The sequence below is a fragment of the Peromyscus leucopus genome, chromosome 22 (genome assembly GCF_004664715.2).
Source record: "Peromyscus leucopus breed LL Stock chromosome 22, UCI_PerLeu_2.1, whole genome shotgun sequence".
Lineage (NCBI taxonomy): Eukaryota > Metazoa > Chordata > Mammalia > Rodentia > Cricetidae > Peromyscus > Peromyscus leucopus.
In genome coordinates this window covers 34,773,078-34,793,657 of record NC_051081.1, presented here as the reverse complement: position 1 = coordinate 34,793,657, position 20,580 = coordinate 34,773,078, and the positions used below count along the sequence as shown (strand labels likewise).

Sequence of the window (20,580 nt, the reverse complement as noted above, 5' to 3'; positions counted from 1 at the left end):
TAAACCTTCAGACTCCGCCCACTTGCTCCAACCCTTCAGCCCGATGGCCTCCCTAAACCTCCTGTCGCCATGGGGGCGGGGTCTCAAAAGCATCAGAAGAGGCGTCGTCACGTGACTTTCCCCGCTGCAGCCCCCTCTGAATCTGCTAGGCGGAAGTAGATGTTCAGAACAGGGCTAGTCGCCGCCGAGACCACATCCGGGAGAGGCGAGGAGAGCGGAAGTGGCGTTGGTCTGGCCGGAGCCCTTGGGTGAAATTGTTAGGCGTGGAGGGGGAGTGATGTCTTCCAGACTCGGTGCAGTCACCGCCGTGAGTTTCTTGGTGTGACCATTATACTTTAGAGATAGAACTGTCGAGCCGCGAACACCAGGGCCCTTGCTTTTGTCCCGAACTCGGAGTTGGTTTTATCAGAGCCCATCGTAGGCCCCACCCTTTTATATCAGAGCCACTTGCCCACCGTTTCTCTCCCATTTTTAGTTCTGCCTGTTCCCCGTGTCCTCGGACTCACTTCCTCGGCAGATCGTAATTAGTTATCTTCCTTCAGCATCCCCAGTGCCTCCCGTTTCCTTTTCTTATTTTTTTCCCGTCTCCGTTTTCGATCCCTCCTCTAGGATAGGGCTTTGAGAATGGGCAAAAATGAAAGCCCCGATATTGTCAGCCCGCCTTCACACTGTGGAAATATAGCATGGCACACGTTTCCTAGGAAGTGTCACCCACCTTCCTTCCATTCGAAGTAGTTGCCCCCGAGAGCTTCCTAGGCACAAGGGGGAGTCATCTCTTGGTGGATGAGGTTCAGAGGTCCCTGGCACTCACTCGTGTGCTTGTGATTTGCTAGACCCCGGGACCCACAGCCTTTAAGCCACAGAGGAGCACCAGGATCGTGGGAGCTAAGAAGTAAGTGAGGTTTTCTGGGGACATTTTTGAAATTGTGTAGACAGTGCTGAGAAAGATGTTCTGTGTCTGCACTTTGGAGCATCACAGCCGCCAGCCAGGTATGGTTTTTGGGCACTTGAGATGTGGCTAGTGCAACTGAAAAACTGAATTATAAATTTTATTTAATTTTAATTGACTTAAATTTCAGTAGCCATCTGTAGCTAGTGGCTCCTGGATTGGACAGTGCTGGTATAAACCTAGTGTGGGGGAGGAAAACCTGGCTTGCAGTAAAAATGCACATTATAGTAAAAATGGAATATGTGATTCATTCAGTTAGTGGTAGTCCTGCAACCCCCCTCCTCCACATCAGATGTGTGCTCATAATTAATTTGATGAACTTGGGAGGGAAAATAAAAACAGCTGTAAGGAACCTTTATATTTTCAAGCTACTTAATTGTGGCACTGATTTATTATTTTGTGTAGTGAAGGTGCCAAGTTTTTCTATGGCTAATACAAAAGGAAGGATCCCTGTTCGCCTTGGACCTCCCTGATGAATTCCTTCATTTAGATAACATTTCTTAAATGTCCGCTCTGTGGCAGCTGTGTAGTAGTTTGGGCATACAAGCATGGGAAACGGAATGAGCTAGGTCAGCATGGCAACACAGTCTAGTGTAATAGGAAAAAATCAGTCCTGAGGTAGGGTCTCACTATCTGGAAACTCACTGTGAAGCCTAGGCTGGCCTCTAGCTTGCAACAGTCCTGCATCTGCCTCCTGAGTGAGTACATGCCCGTGACACAACACACGTGTTTTTTGTTTGAGACAGGATTTCACTCTGTGGCTCATGCTGATTAGAACTGACTATGTAGCCCAGAATAGGCCACTGGTAGACTGAGGTTTGAAAGTCAAAAAATAATGTTATTAGCTAGCTAGGAGACTCAACCCTTCTGTCCCAAGAGAAGAGCGTTTGAACAGGTAAAAGAAGTTGATACTAACTAGTTCTGTATCATTGGCGTGGAGGATGGCAGCGGGTGGAGGGTATTTTAGGGACATCCTTTAGAGAAGTTAGCAGGAGCCAGCCAGGTCTTGGGGCATTATGGCATGCTAAGGTGTTGGAATTGTAATTATCGTGAGGGGAAAGGTCACTTTTGAAGAGATGGATTGAAAGGTGAGTGGAGACTGGTACCAAGACAATTATAATAACCTAAGAAAGAAAATAAAGCATGGTGCATGATGGTAACCATTTTAGGGATGTGTATGATGATTGGAGGGGAGAGGTAAGGGGGAGGGACATAGGGTGTCTCCAGGTTTCTGTCTTTGGCTTTGGATTCATAAACCAGACAATTTTTGAACAAGAGGCAACATTAGCAAAATGAATGGATTTGGACTTCATTTGAAGAGTTGATCTAAAGTACAGACTTGAGAATTATCTTCTGTAAAAGGAATTGGAAACATGTTATTTTCCTCCACGAGATGAGTGTATTCATAAGCTTGTCTAGGGATTATGGTAAAAGCAGTGTTTCTTAGTGTGTACCTTGGATTGACTGGAGAAACTTGTTAACTAATATGAAGGTAAATGGGCCGCCCGCCCATCTCTTAACCAGGATTGGACTCATCGGGAGTACTTAAAAACCTTTTCCAACTTATTCATTTATTTGATGTGTTTATTGTTTTGCTCACATGGATGTCACCTGTGGAGGTCAGGTCATAGGATCTCCTGGAGCTGGAGTCATGGATGATTGTGAATCACCATGTCGGTACTGGGAATCAAATCTGGGTCCTCTGCACACAAGTGCTCTTCACCACTGAGCCCTGTCTCCAGCCCTGGCCAGACTCAATCTGACTTAATCATCTTCTTAGAGATTGCAGAGTTTGAGAGCTGACGGTCTGCAGTGAGACCTGAAGAGAGGGTGAAAGCATGGGGATACCAGTCTTTAAGATGAATAGACTAGGGAAGGATTGCAGACGATGCTGAGGTGAACCAGAATGCTTTTTAAAAAATGAAAGCTAAATATTTGAATAGGCTAGAGGCTCTTAAAAATGCTTACTCCAAAAAGAGTTGAAAATAGGCTAACGTGATCATTTGTGTGATTAGGAGCTGAGACTTGTTACACCAGTGATAAATTCTAAAGTCGCTAATCATGATAGGTGTTTTTCTTGTTATAGGGTTGTCATTTGTGAAAGTTTGAGATTAGTATCATTTTTTATTTTTATTTTTTTTTTATTTTTTGGTTTTTCGAGACAGGGTTTCTCTGCATAGCTTTGCGCCTTTCCTGGAGCTCACTTGGTAGCCTAGGCTGGCCTTGAACTCACAGAGATCCGCCTGGCTCTGCCTCCCGAGTGCTGGGATTAAAGGCGTGCGCCACCACCGCCCGGCTTAGTATCGTTTTTAATAAATAAAACTGCCTTGGGTTGGTAGACGGCACAAAATACTTTAGACGTGTTTCTGCTGAGTATTTTAAAAAATAAGTCAGTAACTTAGGAGAGAGAGTTTCTTAGCCATCTTGACTTAATCCACCATATATTAATCATGCTGATCCTGTGAACTACTGATTTTTCCATGCTTATGCTTATTCATGAGATAGAAGTCGGAGGTTTCTGGTCCTCTGTTGATAGTAAAATAATTCTCCACAAGACTTTTCTAACAGGAATCACCTGGGATTTGTCTCTTAATGGTCTGTTGGTGATGTGAAGTCTTTATTGAATAGAGATTGCTCCTGTTGTTTGGAATGCTGAGTTTCACTCCTAGAGGTCTGTCAGTTCCCATTATTAAGGTATAATTGACATACAGTAGATACATTTGCTTCATGTGTACACTATGAACAATTTTGATAAGAATTGAATTGATAAGAACAAATCTATAAAACAGCAATCACAAGGACAGACATTTCTGTCTATCCCCCAGTTTTTCTATGTTTATGTTTAATTTTATGTGTGTGTTTTGCTTGCTCATATGTCTGTACTATGTGTGTGTCTGGTGCCTGCCAAGGCCAGAAGAGGGCATCAGATTCCTGGAACTGGAGTTACAGAAGGTTGTGAGCTGCCATGTGGGTGCAGGAATTGAACCTGGGTCCTCTGCAAGAGCAGCCATTGCTCTTAACTGCTAAGACACCTCCCCAATCCCTCCAAAGTTATTTTGTTTCCTTTTTGTTTTTTTCTTTTTTGAGACAGGTTTTTTTCTATGTAGCCCTGGTTGTCCTGGAACTCACTCTGTAAACCAGGCTGGCCTTGAACTCACAGAGATCCACCTGCCTCTGCCTCCCAAGCGCTTGGTGTTAAAGGTGTGTGCCACCACTGCCCAGGTTTTTTTTTTTTTTCTTTTACAATACAATTCAGTTCTATATATCAGCCAAGGATTCCCTTGTTCTCCCCCCTCTCGCCCCCCCTTTTTAAATTTATTTTAAATTATTATTAATTATTAAATTATTATTAATTTATTTTAATTTATTATTATTATTATTATTATTTGGTTTTTCGAGACAGGGTTTCTCTGTGTAGCTTTGTGCCTTTCCTGGAACTCACTTGGTAGCCCAGGCTGGCCTCGAACTCACAGTGATCCGCCTGGCTCTGCCTCCCGAGTGCTGGGATTAAAGGCGTGCGCCACCACCGCCCGGCTCTTAATTTATTATTTTAAATTATGTTTATGCATTTGTATCTGTGTAGTGTTAGGCATGTGAGTGTTGTGTCCACAGAGGCCAGAAGGGTTGGATCACCTGGAGCTAAAGTTACAGCCTCCCAGTTTGTGTGCTGGGAACTGAACTTGGGGCTTCTAGAAGAGCAACAAATGCTTTTAACTGCTGAGCCATCTTTCCAGCCCCTCCCCAAAGTTTCTTGTGTTCTTTTACAGTCTGTTCCTCCCTTCACTCTTGTCCCTAGGCCAGTGGATGGCAACCTGTGGGTCATGGCCCTTTTGGGGGTCACATATCAGTTGTCCCACATATAAGATATTTATTTATTTTAAAGATTTACTTATTCATATATTTCATGTGTATGAGTGCTCTGTCTACATGCACACCAGAAGGAATCTGATCCCATTACAGATGGTTGTGAACCACTATGTGGTTGCTGGGAATTGAACTCAGGACCTCTGGAAGAGCAGCCAGTGCTCTTCACCGCTGAGCCATCTCTCCAGCCCCATATCAGATATTTATATTGAGATTCATAACAGTAGCAAAATTACAGTGATGAAATAGCAATGAAAATAATGTTATGGTTGGGGTCAGCACAATGTGAGGAACTCTAGTTAAGGATCGCAGCCTTAGGAAGGTTGAGAACCCCTGCTCTAGACACTAATAACTAACTGTACAGTGGTTTCCATGTTCTGCAATCACATAAGTCACGTCTCACTCTCCTTGTCTTTGAAAAATGTTATTTCTTAACAGAACACTAATTTTGATGTGTGAATAGTTATTCATTGCCAAGTAGAATTCCATTACAGGTATATCACCATTTGTGTAGCCATCTACCTTTATGGAAATTTGGGTTGTTGGGTTATTTTTCATGTGAGGAATTACAGTCAAGTTGTATGAGATTCATGTGTCAACCTTGTGTAGACAAGTGTTTTCATTTCACTTGGTAAATATCTAAAATAGCATTTACCATCCTGTGTTGATTGGGTCATATGACAGCATTGTGTTTCATTTTTGTTATTTAAAAATTGTTTCCATACCACATATTTTGATCATACTTCCCTCCCTGACTCCTACCAGACCTTCCCACTTCCGTCCCCACCCAACTTCATGTTCTCTCTTTCTCTTCCCCTCTCTAAACGAAATAAGAAAATAGGAAAAACAACAAAAAGAATATGATCTGGCTTCCAAAGTAGTGTGTGTGTGTGTGTGTGTGTGTGTGTGTGTGTGTGTGTGTGTGTGTATGTGTGTACATATTTGCTAATAGTTGCATGGGGTGCTCCTGTGGCTAACTTTTTTTATAAGTAACACCGAGCATCTTGCTCAGTATCCTTACTGACCACGTTATCTTTTTCTGTAAAGAATCCATTTATGTTCTTCATTGTTAGTTTTTTTTTTTTTTTTTTTTTTTTTTTTTTTTTCCCCTTTTGGTATCCTTCCCATTTTGGGTGCTAAAAATCAAACTCAGGCCTGAAGCATGCTAGGTAAGTGTTCCATCCACTGTACTACATCCTAGGCCTAATTTAAAACCAAAAAAAAAAAAAAAAAAAAAAAAAAAAATCAAGATGTCTTATTTCTGATTTGTAGTGTATTTTTTCCCAGTTGTGGTTTGTTCTTTTTTTTTTTTTTTTTTTTTTTTTAAAGATGGGGTCTCACTATGTAGCCCTTGCTATCTTAGAACTCAAGATGTAGACCAGGCTGGCTTCAAATTCACAGAGATCTGTCTGCCTCTGCCTCCCAAGTGCTATGATTAAAGGCGTGCGCCACCCACCATGCCTGGCTTTTTCATATTCCCAGTGGGTGGTGTTTTTTGAAGAAAAAACAAAAGTTTAAAATTCATCATTAAAAATTATTCCGTGTGTTGGGGTGGTAAGAAGGCTCAGCAGGTATCTTACCTGTCAGCACCAAGCCTGACAACCTGAGTTCCAACCCCAGGACCTGTGGAAGAAAGAGAATGGGTTTCTGAAAGGTGACCTCTGACCTTCAAAACACACATGCGTCCTCCCAAATAAATACAAAATATAATTTTTAAAAATTGGAGAAGGCCTTTTTAAAATTAATTTTTGGACTACAAAATTTATTTTTTAAATAAAATAAAATGATAAAAGATAAGAACTAGTGTGATTGTTTCGGCAGCAATATACTAAAATTGGAATGATACAGAGATTAGCATGGCCCCTGCTCAAGGATGACATGCGAATTCATGAAACGTTCCATATTTTTGGGCCCCAGTCCTAATTCCTAAGTCCTGTGTGATTCTGGCACTCTAATAAAACCACTTTGCCCAGGGGGGGGAAAAAAAAAAGAGCCCAAGAGAAGGCACAAGAAACAGACCCACTTGTTCACACACTCAGGAATCCCATAAAAACACTAAACATGAAGCCGTAATGTATACACACAGAACCTAGGGTGGACCCACTCATTCACACACTCAGGAATTCTATAATAACACTAAACAGGAAGCCGTAATGTATATACAGAGGACCTGGGGTAAGCCCACTCATTCACACACTCAGGAATCCCATAACAACACTAAACAGGAAGCCGTAATGTATACACAGAGGACCTGGGGTGGACCCACTCATTCACACACTCAGGAATCCCATAACAACACTAAACAGGAAGCCGTAATGTATACACACAGAACCTGGGGTAGACCCACTCATTCACACACTCAGGAATCCTATAACAACACTAAACAGGAAGCCGTAATGTATACACAGAGGACCTGGGGTGGACTCCTGCAGACCCTGCGCATGCTGCTTCAGTCTTTGTGATTTCGTATGAGCTTTGCTCATGTTATTCAGAGGGCCTTGTTTTCTTAGTGTCCGTCATCCCCTCTGGTTCTTAGATTCTTTCTGCCTCCTCTTCAAGGTTCCCTGAGCCCTGAGAGGAGGGATTCATGGAGCCATCTCCTTTAGGGCTGAGTGTTCCAAGGTCTCTCACTCTGCATAAGGTCTGGCTGTGGATCTCTGCATCTGTTCCCGTCTGTGCAGGAGGAAGCTTCTCTGGTGATGGCTGAGCAAGGCACTGATCTATGAGTCTAGCTGAATGTCATTAGGAGTCATCATTTTATTCTTTCTCCTTTTTTTTTTTTTAGAACAGCAGTATTTGGTTTTCCCCTCGGTCCCTGGGCTCCGGTCTCAGGTCCTTGGTCACCTAAGCAGTGTCGGGTATGGGTTCCATCTTGTGGAATAGGCCTTAGGTCAGATCAGCCACTGGATGGTCACTCCCACAGCTTTGTGCCCCCTTTGTAGTACTGGCATACCTTACAGACAGGACCCATCGTCAGTCGGAGAAAGGTTTGTGGCTGGGTTGGTGTTTATGGTTCTCTTTGGACAGTGTGCAGAGAACCGTCCTGTACCACAGATGCTAGAACAGAGGGGTGAGGCTCTAGGTAGGCACCAGCTCAACTTCTCCATGTTCAATACATTGTGGAGGTCTTGTCTTCAGCGATGGGGCCTTGCCTTCAGCTTGTAGAGAGTAATCGATAGTCGTGGCAACAGCCTGGATTTTGGGGGGATTTCCTTGGGATCCCTTTGGCCAACAACTCAATTACATGTAACTCAATCATGTGACTAGAAGCTTCATTTGGTGACATGGCCAGTTGGGACCTTGTCTCTCCTATTATTTGGCAATTTCAGTTAGATGGCCTTCATATATGAATATATTTTAGGAAACTTTTACTGTATTGGGTTTCCAGACTATCCCTCAAATAGTTCTTAAAATGGTTAGTTGTCTCTCCCTGTATTCCCTCCCTGGTCCCCCTCCTCCCCATTTGATCCCCCCATTCAAGCTTCTTGACTCCACCCATCCATAACTAACTTTACTTTCCTAGAAAGATCTGTCTGTCCTCTCTAGTCCCTTACTCAATACCTAACCTCTGTGGTTCTACAGTTTGTAACTTGCTTATCATTGACTTAACGGCTAATGTCCACATATAAATGAATACTTAACCATATTTCTCATTCTGGGTCTGGGATACCTCACTGAGGATGACATTTTTCTAGTTCCATTCATTTACCTGTGAATTTCATTTTTTTTTTTTTTTAAAGTGGCTGAGTAATACTCCATTGTGTAAATGTACCATTCTTTTTTTTTTTTTTTTTTTTTTTTTTTGGTTTTTCGAGACAGGGTTTCTCTGTGTAGCTTTGCGCTTCTCCTGGAACTCACTTGGTAGCTCAGGCTGGCCTCGAACTCACAGAGATCCGCCTGGCTCTGCCTCCCAAGTGCTGGGATTAAAGGCGTGCGCCACCACCGCCCGGCCAAATGTACCATTCTTTATCCATTCTTCTGTTGAGGGAAGTCTAGATTGTTTCCAATTTCTGGCAGTTGTGAATAGAGCAGCAGTGAACATGGTTGAGCAAGTATCTCTGGGGTAGGATGAAGCATCCTTTGGGTATATGCCCAAGAGTGGCATTCCTGGATCTTGAGGTAGATTGATTCCCATCTTCCTGAGGTACTGCCACACTGATTTCCACAGTGACTGTACAAGTTTGCATTCCCACCAGCAATGGATGAGTGTTCCTCTTAGCCCACATCCTCGCCAGCATGGCCTGTCAGTTGTTTTATTCACCAGACATTCTGACAGGTGTAAGATGGAGTCAGAGTCATTTTGATTTGAATTTCCCTGATGGCTCAGGATGTGGAACATTTCTTTAAATGTTCCTCAGCTATTTGAGGTCCTCTTTGGAGAGTTCTCTGTTTAGATATGTACCCCATTTTTAAATTGGATTATTTGGTTTTTGATGTCTAGTTTCTTGAATTCTTTATATATTTTGGTTAATAGCCTCTATCAGAGGTGTTGTTGTAAAAATCTTTCCCATTCTTTAGGCTGCTGCTTTGTCCAAATGACAGTGATCTTTGCTGTTCCAAATGACAGTGTCCTTTGCTGTTCCAAATGACAGTGTCCTTTGCTGTGGCAAACCTTTTCAGATTCATGAGGTCCCAGTTACTAACTGTTGTTCTTAGTGCCTGCACTATCGATGTTCTGTTCAGGAAGTTGTCTCTTGTGTCAGTGAGTTCAAGGCTATTCTCCACTTTCTCTTCTGTTAGGTTCAGTGTACCTGGTTTTATGTTGAAGTCTTTGCTCCATTTGGAGTTGAGTTTTGTGCGGGGTGATAAATATGGAATCTAGTTGGACTGTTCTACATGCAGCCATCCAGTTTGACCAGCACCATTTGTTGAAGATGCCGTCTGTTTTCCCAGTGTGTATTTCTGGCGTCTTCATCAAAAATCAGGTGTCCATAGGTGTGTGGATTTGTGTTTGGGTCTTCAATTAGATTCCATTAATCAACAAGTCTGTTTTTTTGTTATCATGCTGTTTTTCTTACTATAGTTCTATAGACTTGAAATTGGGGATGCTGATACCTCCAGCAGTTCTTTTATTATTCAGGATTGTTTTACTATTCTAGTTTTTTTTTTTGTCTCTGTGTGTGTGTGTGTGTGTGTGTGTGTGTGTGTCCATATGAAGCTGAAAATTGTGCTTTCAAAACTTGTGAAGAATTGTATTAGAATTTTGAATCTGTAGATTGCTTTTGGTAGGGTGGCCATTTTTACTCTGTTAATCCTACTGATCCATGAGCATGGGAGATCTTTCCATCTGCTGATGCCTTCTTTCACTTGTGTGGTTAGAGTTACCCCAAGATATTTTATATTTTATATTATTGGAGGCTATTGTGAAAGGTGTTGTTTCAGTCTGTTCGACATTTGTATATAGGATGACTACTGATTTATGTGATTTATTTTGTATCTAGCTACTGTGCTGAAAGTGTTTATCAGCTGGAGGAGCTTCCTGGTAGAAGATTTAGGTTCACTGATGTATACTATCATATCATCTGCAAATAAAAGTAGTTTGACTTCTTCCTTTCCAGTTTGTATCTTCTTGCTCTCCTTCAGTTGTCTTATTGCTCTAGCTGAGACTTCAAGTACTATATTGAATAAGTATGGAGAGAGTGGACAGCCTTGTATTGTTGCTGATTTTAGTGAAATTACTTTGAGTTTCTGTCCATTTAAGTTGATGTTGGCTCTAGAGTTGGTGTAAACTGCCTTATTGTGCTGAGGTATGTCTCTTGTATCCCTTATCTCTCCAGGACTTTTATCACGAAGGGTGTTGTATTTTTGCGAAAGGCCTTTCCTGCATTTCATGAGATGATCATGTGGTTTTTGTCTTTCAGTTTGTTTATATGGTGGATTACATTTATTAATTTATGTATGTTGAATCATCGCTGCATCTCTGGGATGAAGCCTACTTGATCATGGTGAATGATCTTTTTAATGTATTCTTCAATTCAGTTTGCAAGTATTTTATTAAATATTTTTGCATCATGTAAGGGAAATTGGTTTGTAATTCTCTTTTTGTGTTGGGTCTTTATGTGGTTTGAATATCAGGATAACTGGCCTTGTAAAATGAATTGGGCAATGTTCCTTCTGTTTCTATTTTTGGAATAATTTGAGGAATATTAACTCTTCTTTGAAAATCTAATAGAATTCTGCACTAAAATCATCAGGCCCTGGGCTTCTTTTGGTTGGGAGTCTTTTAATTACTGCTTCTATTTCAGTAGGGTTTATAAGTCTGTTTAAATTGCTTATCTGATCTTGATTTAACTTTGGTAAGTGGTAGTATTGAGAAAATTGTCCATTTCTTTTAGATTTTCCAGTTTGGTGGAGTACAGGTTTTTAAAGTCTGTCTATATGATTCTCTGAATTTCCTCAGGGTCTGTTGTTTTGTCCCCTTTTTCATTTATAATTTTGTTAATTTGGATATTCTCTCTCTGCCTTTTAGTTAATTTGGATAAAGGTTTGTCAATCTTACTGATTTTCTCAAAGAACCAACTCTTTGTTTCATTGATTCTTTGCATCGTTTTTGTTTCTATTTTATTGATTTCAGCCCTGAGTTCGATTATTTCTTATTGCCTACTCCTTTTGGATGTGATTTCTTCTTTTTGTTCTAGAGCTTTTGGGCTTGCTGTTAGTTACTATTATGAGATCCCTACTTTTTTATTTTTTATTTTATCTCGGCACTTAGTGCTACACTTACCTCTCAGAACTGCCTTCATTGTGTATCATAACTTTGGGGATGTTGTGCATTCATTTTCATTTTCATTGTATTCTAGAAAGTCTTTAATTTCTATCTTGACTCATTTTTCATTCAGTAGTGAGTAGTTGAGTTTCCATGAGTTTAAAGCTTTCTTTCGTTTCTGTTGATATCCAGCTCTAATCTGTGGTGGTCAGAAAGGATGCAAGAGGTTATCTCAGCTGTCTTGTCTTAGTTAGTTTTAGAGAAAGTTACATGAGGTGCTGAGAAGAAGGTATGTTCTTTTGTGTCTGGACAAAATGTTCTGTGAATAAATCTGTTAGGTACATTCATTTATAATGTTCCTTAGCTCCAGCATTTCTCTTTAGTTTTTGACTGGATGACCTGTCTATTGGTGAGAGTAGGATATTGAAGTCTCCTCCTATCAGTGTGTGAGGGAAAATATGTGATTTCAGCTGTAATAGTGTTTCTTTTTGGGAGCTCTTGCATATGGTGCATAGATGTTAAGAATTGCAATGTAGCCAGGCAGTGGTGGCTCACACCTTTAATCCCAGCACTCGGAGGCAGAGGCAGGCGGATCTCCGTGAGTTCGAGGCCAGCCTGGGCTACAGAGTGAGTTCCAGGAAAGGCTCCAAAGCTATACAAAAAGAAACCCTGTCTCAAAAAAAAAAAAAAAAAAAAAAAAAAAAAAAGAGTTGCAATGTCCTTTGGATTTTTCCTTTGATGAGTATGTGGTATCCTTCTTTATCTCTTCTGAGTAGTTTTAATTTGAAGTCTATTTGTTAGACATTAAAATGGCTACCCCAGCTTGCTTCTTAGGTCGATTCGTTTGTAACATCCTTTTCTATAATTTTATCCTAAGGTGATGTCTATCCTTGATTTTAAGGTGTGCAGAAAGATGGATCCTGTTTTCTTATCCATTCTGTTAGTCTGTGTTTTTGATTCCTGTTGTTTTGTTGTGGGGTGTGTGTGTGTGTGTGTGTGTGTGTGTGTGTGTGTGTGAGAGAGAGAGAGAGAGAGAGAGAGAGAGAGAGAGAGAGAGAGAGAGAATTTTCCTTCTTTTAATTTGTTTGTTTGGGATTATTCTTTGTGTTTTCTTAGGTTGGAGTTTTCCTTCTAGCACCTACTGTGAGGCTTGATTTGTAGACAAATATTGTTTAAATTTGGTTTTACCATGGAATGTCTTATTTCCTCCATCTATTGTGTTTGAAAGTTGCTGGATATAGTAGTCTAGACTGATATCTGTGGTCTCTTAGAGTCTGTAGAACATCTGTCTAGGCCCTTCTGGCTTTTAGAGTCTCCACTGAGAAGGCAGTTGTTATTCTAATAGGTCTGCCTTTATATGTGTTTTTTCCCTTGCAGATTTTGATATTCTTTCTTTATTCTGTATGTTTAGTGTTTTGATTGTTATGTGCTGGGGAGACTTTCTCTTCTGGTCCAGTCTACTTGGTGTTCTGTATGCTTCTTATACCTTGATAGTTAGGGAAATTTTCTTTTATGATTTTGTTGAAAATATTTTCTGTGCCTTTGACTTAGGTTTCTTCTCCTTCTTCTGTTCCTGTTATTCTTAAATTTAGTGTTTTGATAGTGTCCTGGATTTCCTGGATGTTTTGTGGCAGCATGTCTTTAAATTTAACATTTTCTTTGACTGAAGTATCCATTTATACTGTCATATCTTCAGTGCCTGAGATTCTCTCTTCCACATCTTGTGTTCTGTTGGTGAAGCTTGCCTCCGAGTTTCCTGTTTGAGTTCCTGAATTTTTAATTTCCAGATTTTCCACAGTTTAGATTTCATTATTGATTCTATTTCCACTTTCAGGTCTTGAACTGCTTTATTCATTTCTTTCCACTCTTTGTGTTTTCATAGATTTCTTTAAGGGATGCACTCGTTTCCTCTTCAAAGACCTCCATCATATTTTAAGGTCTTTTTCTTCAGGTGTTTCAGCTGTTTTGCAACACTCAGGGCCTGCTGTGGCAGGGTTGCTGGACTCCAGTGGAGACACGTTGTCCTGGCTGTTTGATTGTGTTTTTACACTGGGGTCTAGGCATCTGGGTTGGGAAAGATTATAATTCTAGGTGCTGATAGCTGGTCTTGTCTTTGTTGGGTGGGTGTTTTGTTCCTTGTTTTCTGTTGCCCTCTCTGGTTCTCAGGAGTGTGGTGGCTGTATAGGAAATTCTTCTGGGATCCTGCTAGATGTGGCCACTAGGGTTCCAGGTTAAATATGTTTCTAGGTTTTGGAAGCTGATCCTTAGGAATGAGGGTGGGCTAGGAGGTGGGGGCTGAGGAGGTCCACAGGAGGGGGGGAAGCAGGGTGTTCCACCAGGGTCTGCTTAGTTCCCTGGGAAGGGGGGGCATAGAGTGAGGAGGGGTTGCAGCAGGCATTCTGCTACAAAGCTGGGGTGAAACTGGGGGATTGGACTTGGAAGTGTGGAGGGAGAGGTGAGAACCTGCATTCAGCCTGCCTGCTTCTCTGGCCAGAGTGCCCTGCAGGCTTGTTGGAGTTAGGGACTGGGGTACAGCAATGAATGGGGATGGGGGGTGAGGAGGGAAAGATCTGTGTGATCCACTGGAGTTGGGGACAGTGGGGGGAGGTGATGCTGCAGCAGGTGGTTGCTACAAGCTGGGGATAAGACAGGGATTGGTTTGGGAGGAGCTGAGGGAGAGATGAGGATCTGCCATCAGCTGCCTGTTTCCCTGGTTGGAGTTTGGAGGCCTTTGTAAAAATATGCACTGCATTTCTTTGCATGTGTGTTGAATGAGTGCGGATGCCTGTGCCCATATGTACTTGTGGAAGCTAAAGGTCCAAGGCGGGGGCCTCCTTTAGTGCTGTCCACTTTATTTTTCGAGACAGGGTCTCTCACTGAGCCTAGAGCTCACTGAGGTTTGGATGGTCTGGCCAGTGAACTCTTGAGACCCAGTGGACTTCTCCAGTGCTGGAGTAATGGCACACACCTCCACAGCTGGCTTTATGTGTGTGCCGGGGTTTGAACTCAGGTCCTCTTGCTTGCATAGCAGACACTTTAACCACTAAGCCAGCTCCCAGGACTGCATCTGTGTTTCTTACTTTTAAGGATCCTATTTAAACCTGTGGGTGTGAGTCGGTGGCACACGCCTTTAATCTCAGCAGAGATTAAACTCTATGGGTTCGAGGCCAGGTGAATCTCTATGAGTTCAAGGGCAGCCTGGTCTACAGAGAGAGTTCCAGGACAGCCAGGGCTACACAGAGAAACCCTGTCTCAAAAAACAAATAAACAAAAAACAAGAAACCTTTGCATCCCATGCTTGCAAAGATTTTTCTTCTTTCATCTAGAGCTTTTTTTTTTTTGGGGGGGGGGGAGGAGGTTGAAATGGGATTTGGCCAGGAACTTGCTATGTAGACCAGGCTACCCTCAAACTCATAGAGATTAGACTCTGGGTTTTGTGCATGCTAAGCAAGCACTGGGCTGTATCCTTAGCCAAGGTTCTTAATTTAATTGCTCATTTCAAAGAATCAAGAGTTTTTTTCTTAGTTTGTGCATTAAAATTTTTTTCCTTCTTTGGTTAAGTTTGCTTTTCTTTTTAAGGTAACTTTAACTGAAACCTTTTGTCTGTGATTTGGGATCATCCTGAAGTGAGCTGTTGAGTCTTGAGTTCCCTCCCAAGTGCTGTGTTATTTGTACCACAGCTGAGGATAAACACATCTTAGTTGCTCTTTATACAACATTTCTAGTTTCCTTTGTGGTATCATTTTCACCTGGAAATTATTTAGGAGCAGGTTATTAAATTCCTAAATATTTGAATATTTTTGTGTTTTGTTTTAGTTTGGTTTCTAAATAATTTGGTTTCTAAATTGATTCTGATATGGTCGAAAAACACATGGTGATCTTCCTCCCTTCAATAAAAATGTAAGTTTGAGACCCAAAATGTTCTACTATGACAATTTTTTTCCTAAGTTTTTCAAGAAAGGATTTCTCTGTATAGTACTGGCTGTCCTGGAACTTTCTCTGTAGCAGGCTGGCCTCGAACTCAAAGAGATCCTTCTGCCTCTGCCTCCTGAGTGCTGGGATTAAAGGCGTGCGCCACCAGGCTCGCCAACGACTATAATTTTTTAAGCTTATGGAATTGTCTGCTTTTCTCTAATTCTGAGAGTTTTCAGTATGTGTATTTTGAGACTCTATTATTAGATGTTGCAACAGATTATTATGTCTTCTGAATAATTTGACATTTTGTCATTCGGAAGCTTGTCTTTTTATATCTGGCAATACTCTTTGTCCCGAAGTCTGTTTTATCTGAAATTAAAATAGCTATCACATGTTTGCTGATTACATAGTACAATTGCATTGATTCATCATTTTAAGATTTATTGTATTTAAGTATGCGTACATGTGTGCTGTGTATGAGTATATGCATGTGAGTACAGCCACCTGCTGAGAGCAGAGGCATCAGATCCTCGAGGGCTGCACTAACAGGTGGTTGTGAGCCACCTGATGTGGGTACTGGGAACCAAACTCAGGCCCTCTAGAGTGCAGTGCACACTTTTAAATCCTGAGCCGTCTCTCCAGCCCCTATTTAGTTTTGATCTATGTATTTATATTTATAGGTTACAGGCTATAGGTAGCATATGCAAGTAGAATATCTTTGTAGTGAATCTGTTGGAGTATTTAGAGCAAAAGCATTTGAATCAGTATCAACGGGGTTGGATTTGGGTCTACCCTCCTATTCTTTGTTCTCTGTCCTATGGTTTGTTCTTGTTCTTCTTTTGGGTCATTTGAATGCTTAGGGTCCCATTGACACTTACTACTGTTGGTGGCTGGAGAGAGGAGAGATGATTCAGTGGTTAAGAGTACATACTATTGTTGTAGAGGACCTGAGTTCAATTCCCAGCACCCACATTGGGTGGCTCAACTGCCTCTAACTCCAGCCCCGGGGGAATCCAATGCCTCTGGCTTTCACAGGCACATTGCATTCTCAAGTACATCCCACACAGAGGAACACACCCATACATACAAAATTGAAAATAAATAAAATTATAGGAATCTTTGCATTTCCTATGGTATTAGGAGTTTGGCTAAGGCTCTACATTAAAAATTGAATTCATTGTTTCCTCTAGGTATTATAACTCATGTACATCCTTTCCCAGTCTATTTAGATTAATATCTCCTCCTTTGCTTAAACGTAGAATCCTCCCAAACACGTAGATTCCTTCTATCACCTGCCATCTGACTCTTATGTTGTAGCCTTTGGATGTATTGTCTATGTATAGTCTTCAGAAAACTTACCAAACAATGTTAACATTTTGCTTTAAATGATTTTTTTAAATGTTACCCAAGCTATTTGTACAAGCACACATTCTCTCCCTCTCTGAGATGGTTTTGCTTATTAGTCTACCTGGCCTTGAACTTTGCATCCTCCTGCTTCAGTCTTCCTAGTGATGGGAACACAAGATGTGAACCATCATGCCTGTCTGTTGCAGTCTTTATTCTTTTTTTCCCAGACAGGGTCTCACTCTGTAGCCCACAGTGGACTTGAACTTGAGGCAATTCTCCTATCACCCATAAGTACTGGAGTTATAGGTGTGAGCTACCACGGCTGGTTGTCTGCTGCCTCTTCCTTCTCCCTTACCGACTCTTCTTTTATTTAATTCATCTAGGGCCATCAAGGTAGCCCAGTGGATAAAAGCCAAGCCTACAGATATGAGTTCAGTTCCTGGGACCCATATGGTGGGAGGAGACATCCAACTTTATACATTCACAGTTAGCTTTCTCTTTTTTATGTAGTCCAGGACCCAAGCCCAAGAAATAGTGTCCCCCTTCTAGGGTGGATCTTCCTATCTCAGTTAACCCAGTGAAGAGAACCACTCAACAGGCCTGCCCAGAGGCTAACCCCATGTCAGCCTGAAACCCAAACACATCACGTTTATTTTTTATGTATATGTGTATGCATGTGTGGGTGTCAAGGTACATATGTGGAGGCCAGAGGACAGCTTGTAGGAGTCAGTTTTCTCCACCATGTGGATTCTGAAAATTAAACTCAGATAGTCAGGGTTGACAGTAGGCACCCTTACCTGCTGAGCCATCTTGTTGGCCCCCAAACACATCAATTTATTCTACACCCTTCTACTCTTTGTCTCCATAGGTTGATGGCTAACTCATAATGCAAAAATGTATTCAGTCCAACTTCAAAAGTGTTCATGGTCTAACAATTCCAATACAATTTAAAGCTTCTAAGTCTCTTCTGACATTGCAGGCAGTCTCTTAACTCTGAGTTTCAGTATGATTAAAAACAACTACATACTTAAAACAAAGCTGCACAAAGTAAAGACGGGGACCATAGACCAAGACAAGACTGAAATCCAGCAGGGCAAACACCAAATCCTGCAGCTCTGTGTCCAGCATCTGGGGCTCCTGATGGAATCGTCTGGGTTCCAGAGGGCTTGAGTGACCTCGTCCCTCCAGCTCTGCCATCTGTAATACACACAGCCTCTAACTGGAACAAGTTCCATGCCGGGCCTCTGGCTTTCCTCATGGGAAGTCCTATGGTCCTGGCATCTTCAGCAACCTGTGGTCTCCATTACTTCACTTTCACAGCTTCACACAGTGGCTTCTCAGGGCCTCTTTTCAGGAAGCCTGATCCTACCTACCACTTATTTAACTTAATCAATGTAATCCCTCACAGGTGTGCCCTCACAGGAGGCTTATGATTCTAGGTCCTGTTGAGTCGACAGTATTAACTATCACATGTAACATGTATTGCTAAATGTTCTTATTAATAAAACACCTGGAGCCAGATATTGGGGTGAAAGCTGAAAGATCAGAGGAGTAGAACAAACCAGCCACAAGTTCTTACCGCTAGGAAATCCTCAGCCCAAGAGAGCTACTTCCTGTATACTCACGCCTTATCTACTTTTCTATGCCCTGCCATCTTACTTCCTCTCTCCGCCCAGCTACATCACTTCCTCTTTCTGCCCATCTCTGTCACTTTCTGTCAATACAGACCTCTATGGTTAACTAGCTGGGCTTAAAGGCAAATGCCACCACACCTGGCTCTGTTCCCAGTGTGGCTTGAACTCAGAGATCTGGATGAATCTCTGCCTCCCAAATGCTAGGATTAGAGGCGTGTGCTACCATTGCCTGACCTCTGTGTTTAATATAGTGGCTGGCTTTGTCCTCAGATCCCGAGGCAAGTTTTATTTGTTAGTGCTCAAATAAAATATCACCACATTTCCCCCTTTTTTTCTAAAATAAAAAAGTTATAACTAGTATAAGAAAAACTATATACAATAAATACAGTAACTATATACAATATATATTGGCAATAAATACATCAACAGTGTCTAGTTCAGTTGCATTTGACAAATTCAGCAAAAATATTCCATTATCTATCCTATTTTGGTGAGTCCAAAATGTACCTAATTCACTTTCTATCCTAACTTGTATTACCAACTGAAAACTATCTTTTGATATCTTTCAAACTTACACACTTTATACATCTTTAGTGAGTTTTTTTTCTCAATTTGTTAACAAGAAAAACTATAACTGTCTAATCCTAAACTCTCTCAAAGACCCCAGAATGAAATAATATTACCCAGTTAAACAGGACGTGCAAACAAGTGACTTCCAAAAATATGAGGAATGACAGAAACAGCTGGCTGCCTGGACAGTCATCCAAGATTTTTCTGCAACATTGGAGCATCCATCTTTGGCCTACAGACCTAGCATATCTGACAGACTCATCTGTGAAGCAGGATTTTCTAAAGGGCTGTCCTACCTTGTCTTGGCAAGGATCAGCAGTCCTTTCTTTTGTGTCCTGCTTGTCCATTTTGGACAGCATACTATCAGCAGTTGTGGCAAGGACCCTTTCTTGCCCAGTGACTAACTTTTGCCACAGTGAAAGTAAACTCCATAAGGAGTTTCTTCAATGCCCATCATCTTCTCTGAAGTAGATTGGTGCTACCAGGAGCAGACATATCTCACTGTCATTAAAAAAAAAAAAAAAGTACAGAGATGACTAGCCAAACTAGTTGAAATGCATTAACTATGGACCAATAGCTGAGGAGCCCCCATGGTATTAGTCTAGGCCCTCTGGATAGGCAAGACAGTTGTTTAGCTTGAACTGTTTAGAGGACCTCCAGGCAGTGGGATTGGGACCCGTCCCTAGTGTATGAGCCAGCTTTTTGGAGCCTAGTGCCTATGGTGAGACACTTTGCACAGCCTTGGTGCAGGGAGGAAGGGCTTGGACCTGCCTCAGCTGAATGTAGCAGGTTCTGCTGACTCCCCATGGGAGACCTTGTCTTGGAGGAGATGGGAATAGGAGGTGGGTTGGAGGGGTAGACTGGGGCATGGGATGAGGGAAGAGAGGGAAATCTGTGGTTGAAATGTAGAATGAATAGAAAATCTGTTAATAATAATAAAAAAGAAAAAAATCTATGTTATTAAAACATCTTAAATGCCATATTTTGTAGATCTCTGAAGTGTTTGAAGATAACCTGTATACCTAAGATGTATTTTTGCTTGACCTTGAAAACATACCTAATATGACTACAAGTTCGATTGTAATGACTACTAACTTTAATTTCTTTATATCCTTACAGTTACTGATAATAACTTTCAAGAATTAGCAATTTGCATTACATTGCTAAATGAACTATTTAGGTACAATACCTTGGACAAGATTAGAAATATATGTAAAATATTTTCTAACAAAATCAACCTCAAATTTGTATCAATATATAATTTGTATACAATATACAAAAATCCAATCCAATGTAAAATACTTAAAACTAGTAGTTGCCTTTTAAAAGTAGATTCAGTGATCTACTTTTTTATTTTAACATGGCTATATCCTCTCTTTATTTTCAGAGTAGATTCAATAATCTACCCTTTATTCATCATTTCTATATCTTTTTTTTCCAGAGTAGATTCAATAATCAACCTTTTATCTATATCCTCTTTTTTTCTTTTTATTTCTTTCTCTTTTTTTTTTTTTTTGCAAACAAAAATCCTGAATCTAGTCTCCTTGTTTAGCTTTTTTCCCCTGACAATTATCAATTAACAACTTGTAACCAAC

General features: G+C 41.2%; 1 protein-coding gene and 1 pseudogene across 3 annotated transcripts in view; both read left to right on the top strand.

The window, feature by feature from the left end:
• Positions 1 to 73: 73 nt before the first annotated feature.
• Positions 74 to 20,580, top strand: part of LOC114696415 (zinc finger protein 512) — a 57,040-nt gene continuing 36,533 nt past the window's right edge. For 2 of the 3 annotated variants that reach the window (XM_028874088.2, XM_028874080.2), the window contains exons 1-2: positions 74 to 307; positions 834 to 892. In XM_028874088.2, coding sequence (XP_028729921.1) covers positions 278 to 307; positions 834 to 892 — 89 coding nt within the window. In that variant the 5' untranslated portion in view covers positions 74 to 277. Of the gene's footprint in view, positions 308 to 833; positions 893 to 969; positions 991 to 20,580 lie in introns of those variants that run through there. The other variant, XM_028874115.2, reaches the window with a different exon arrangement.
• On the top strand, positions 6,621 to 6,721 carry LOC114697547 (annotated as a pseudogene).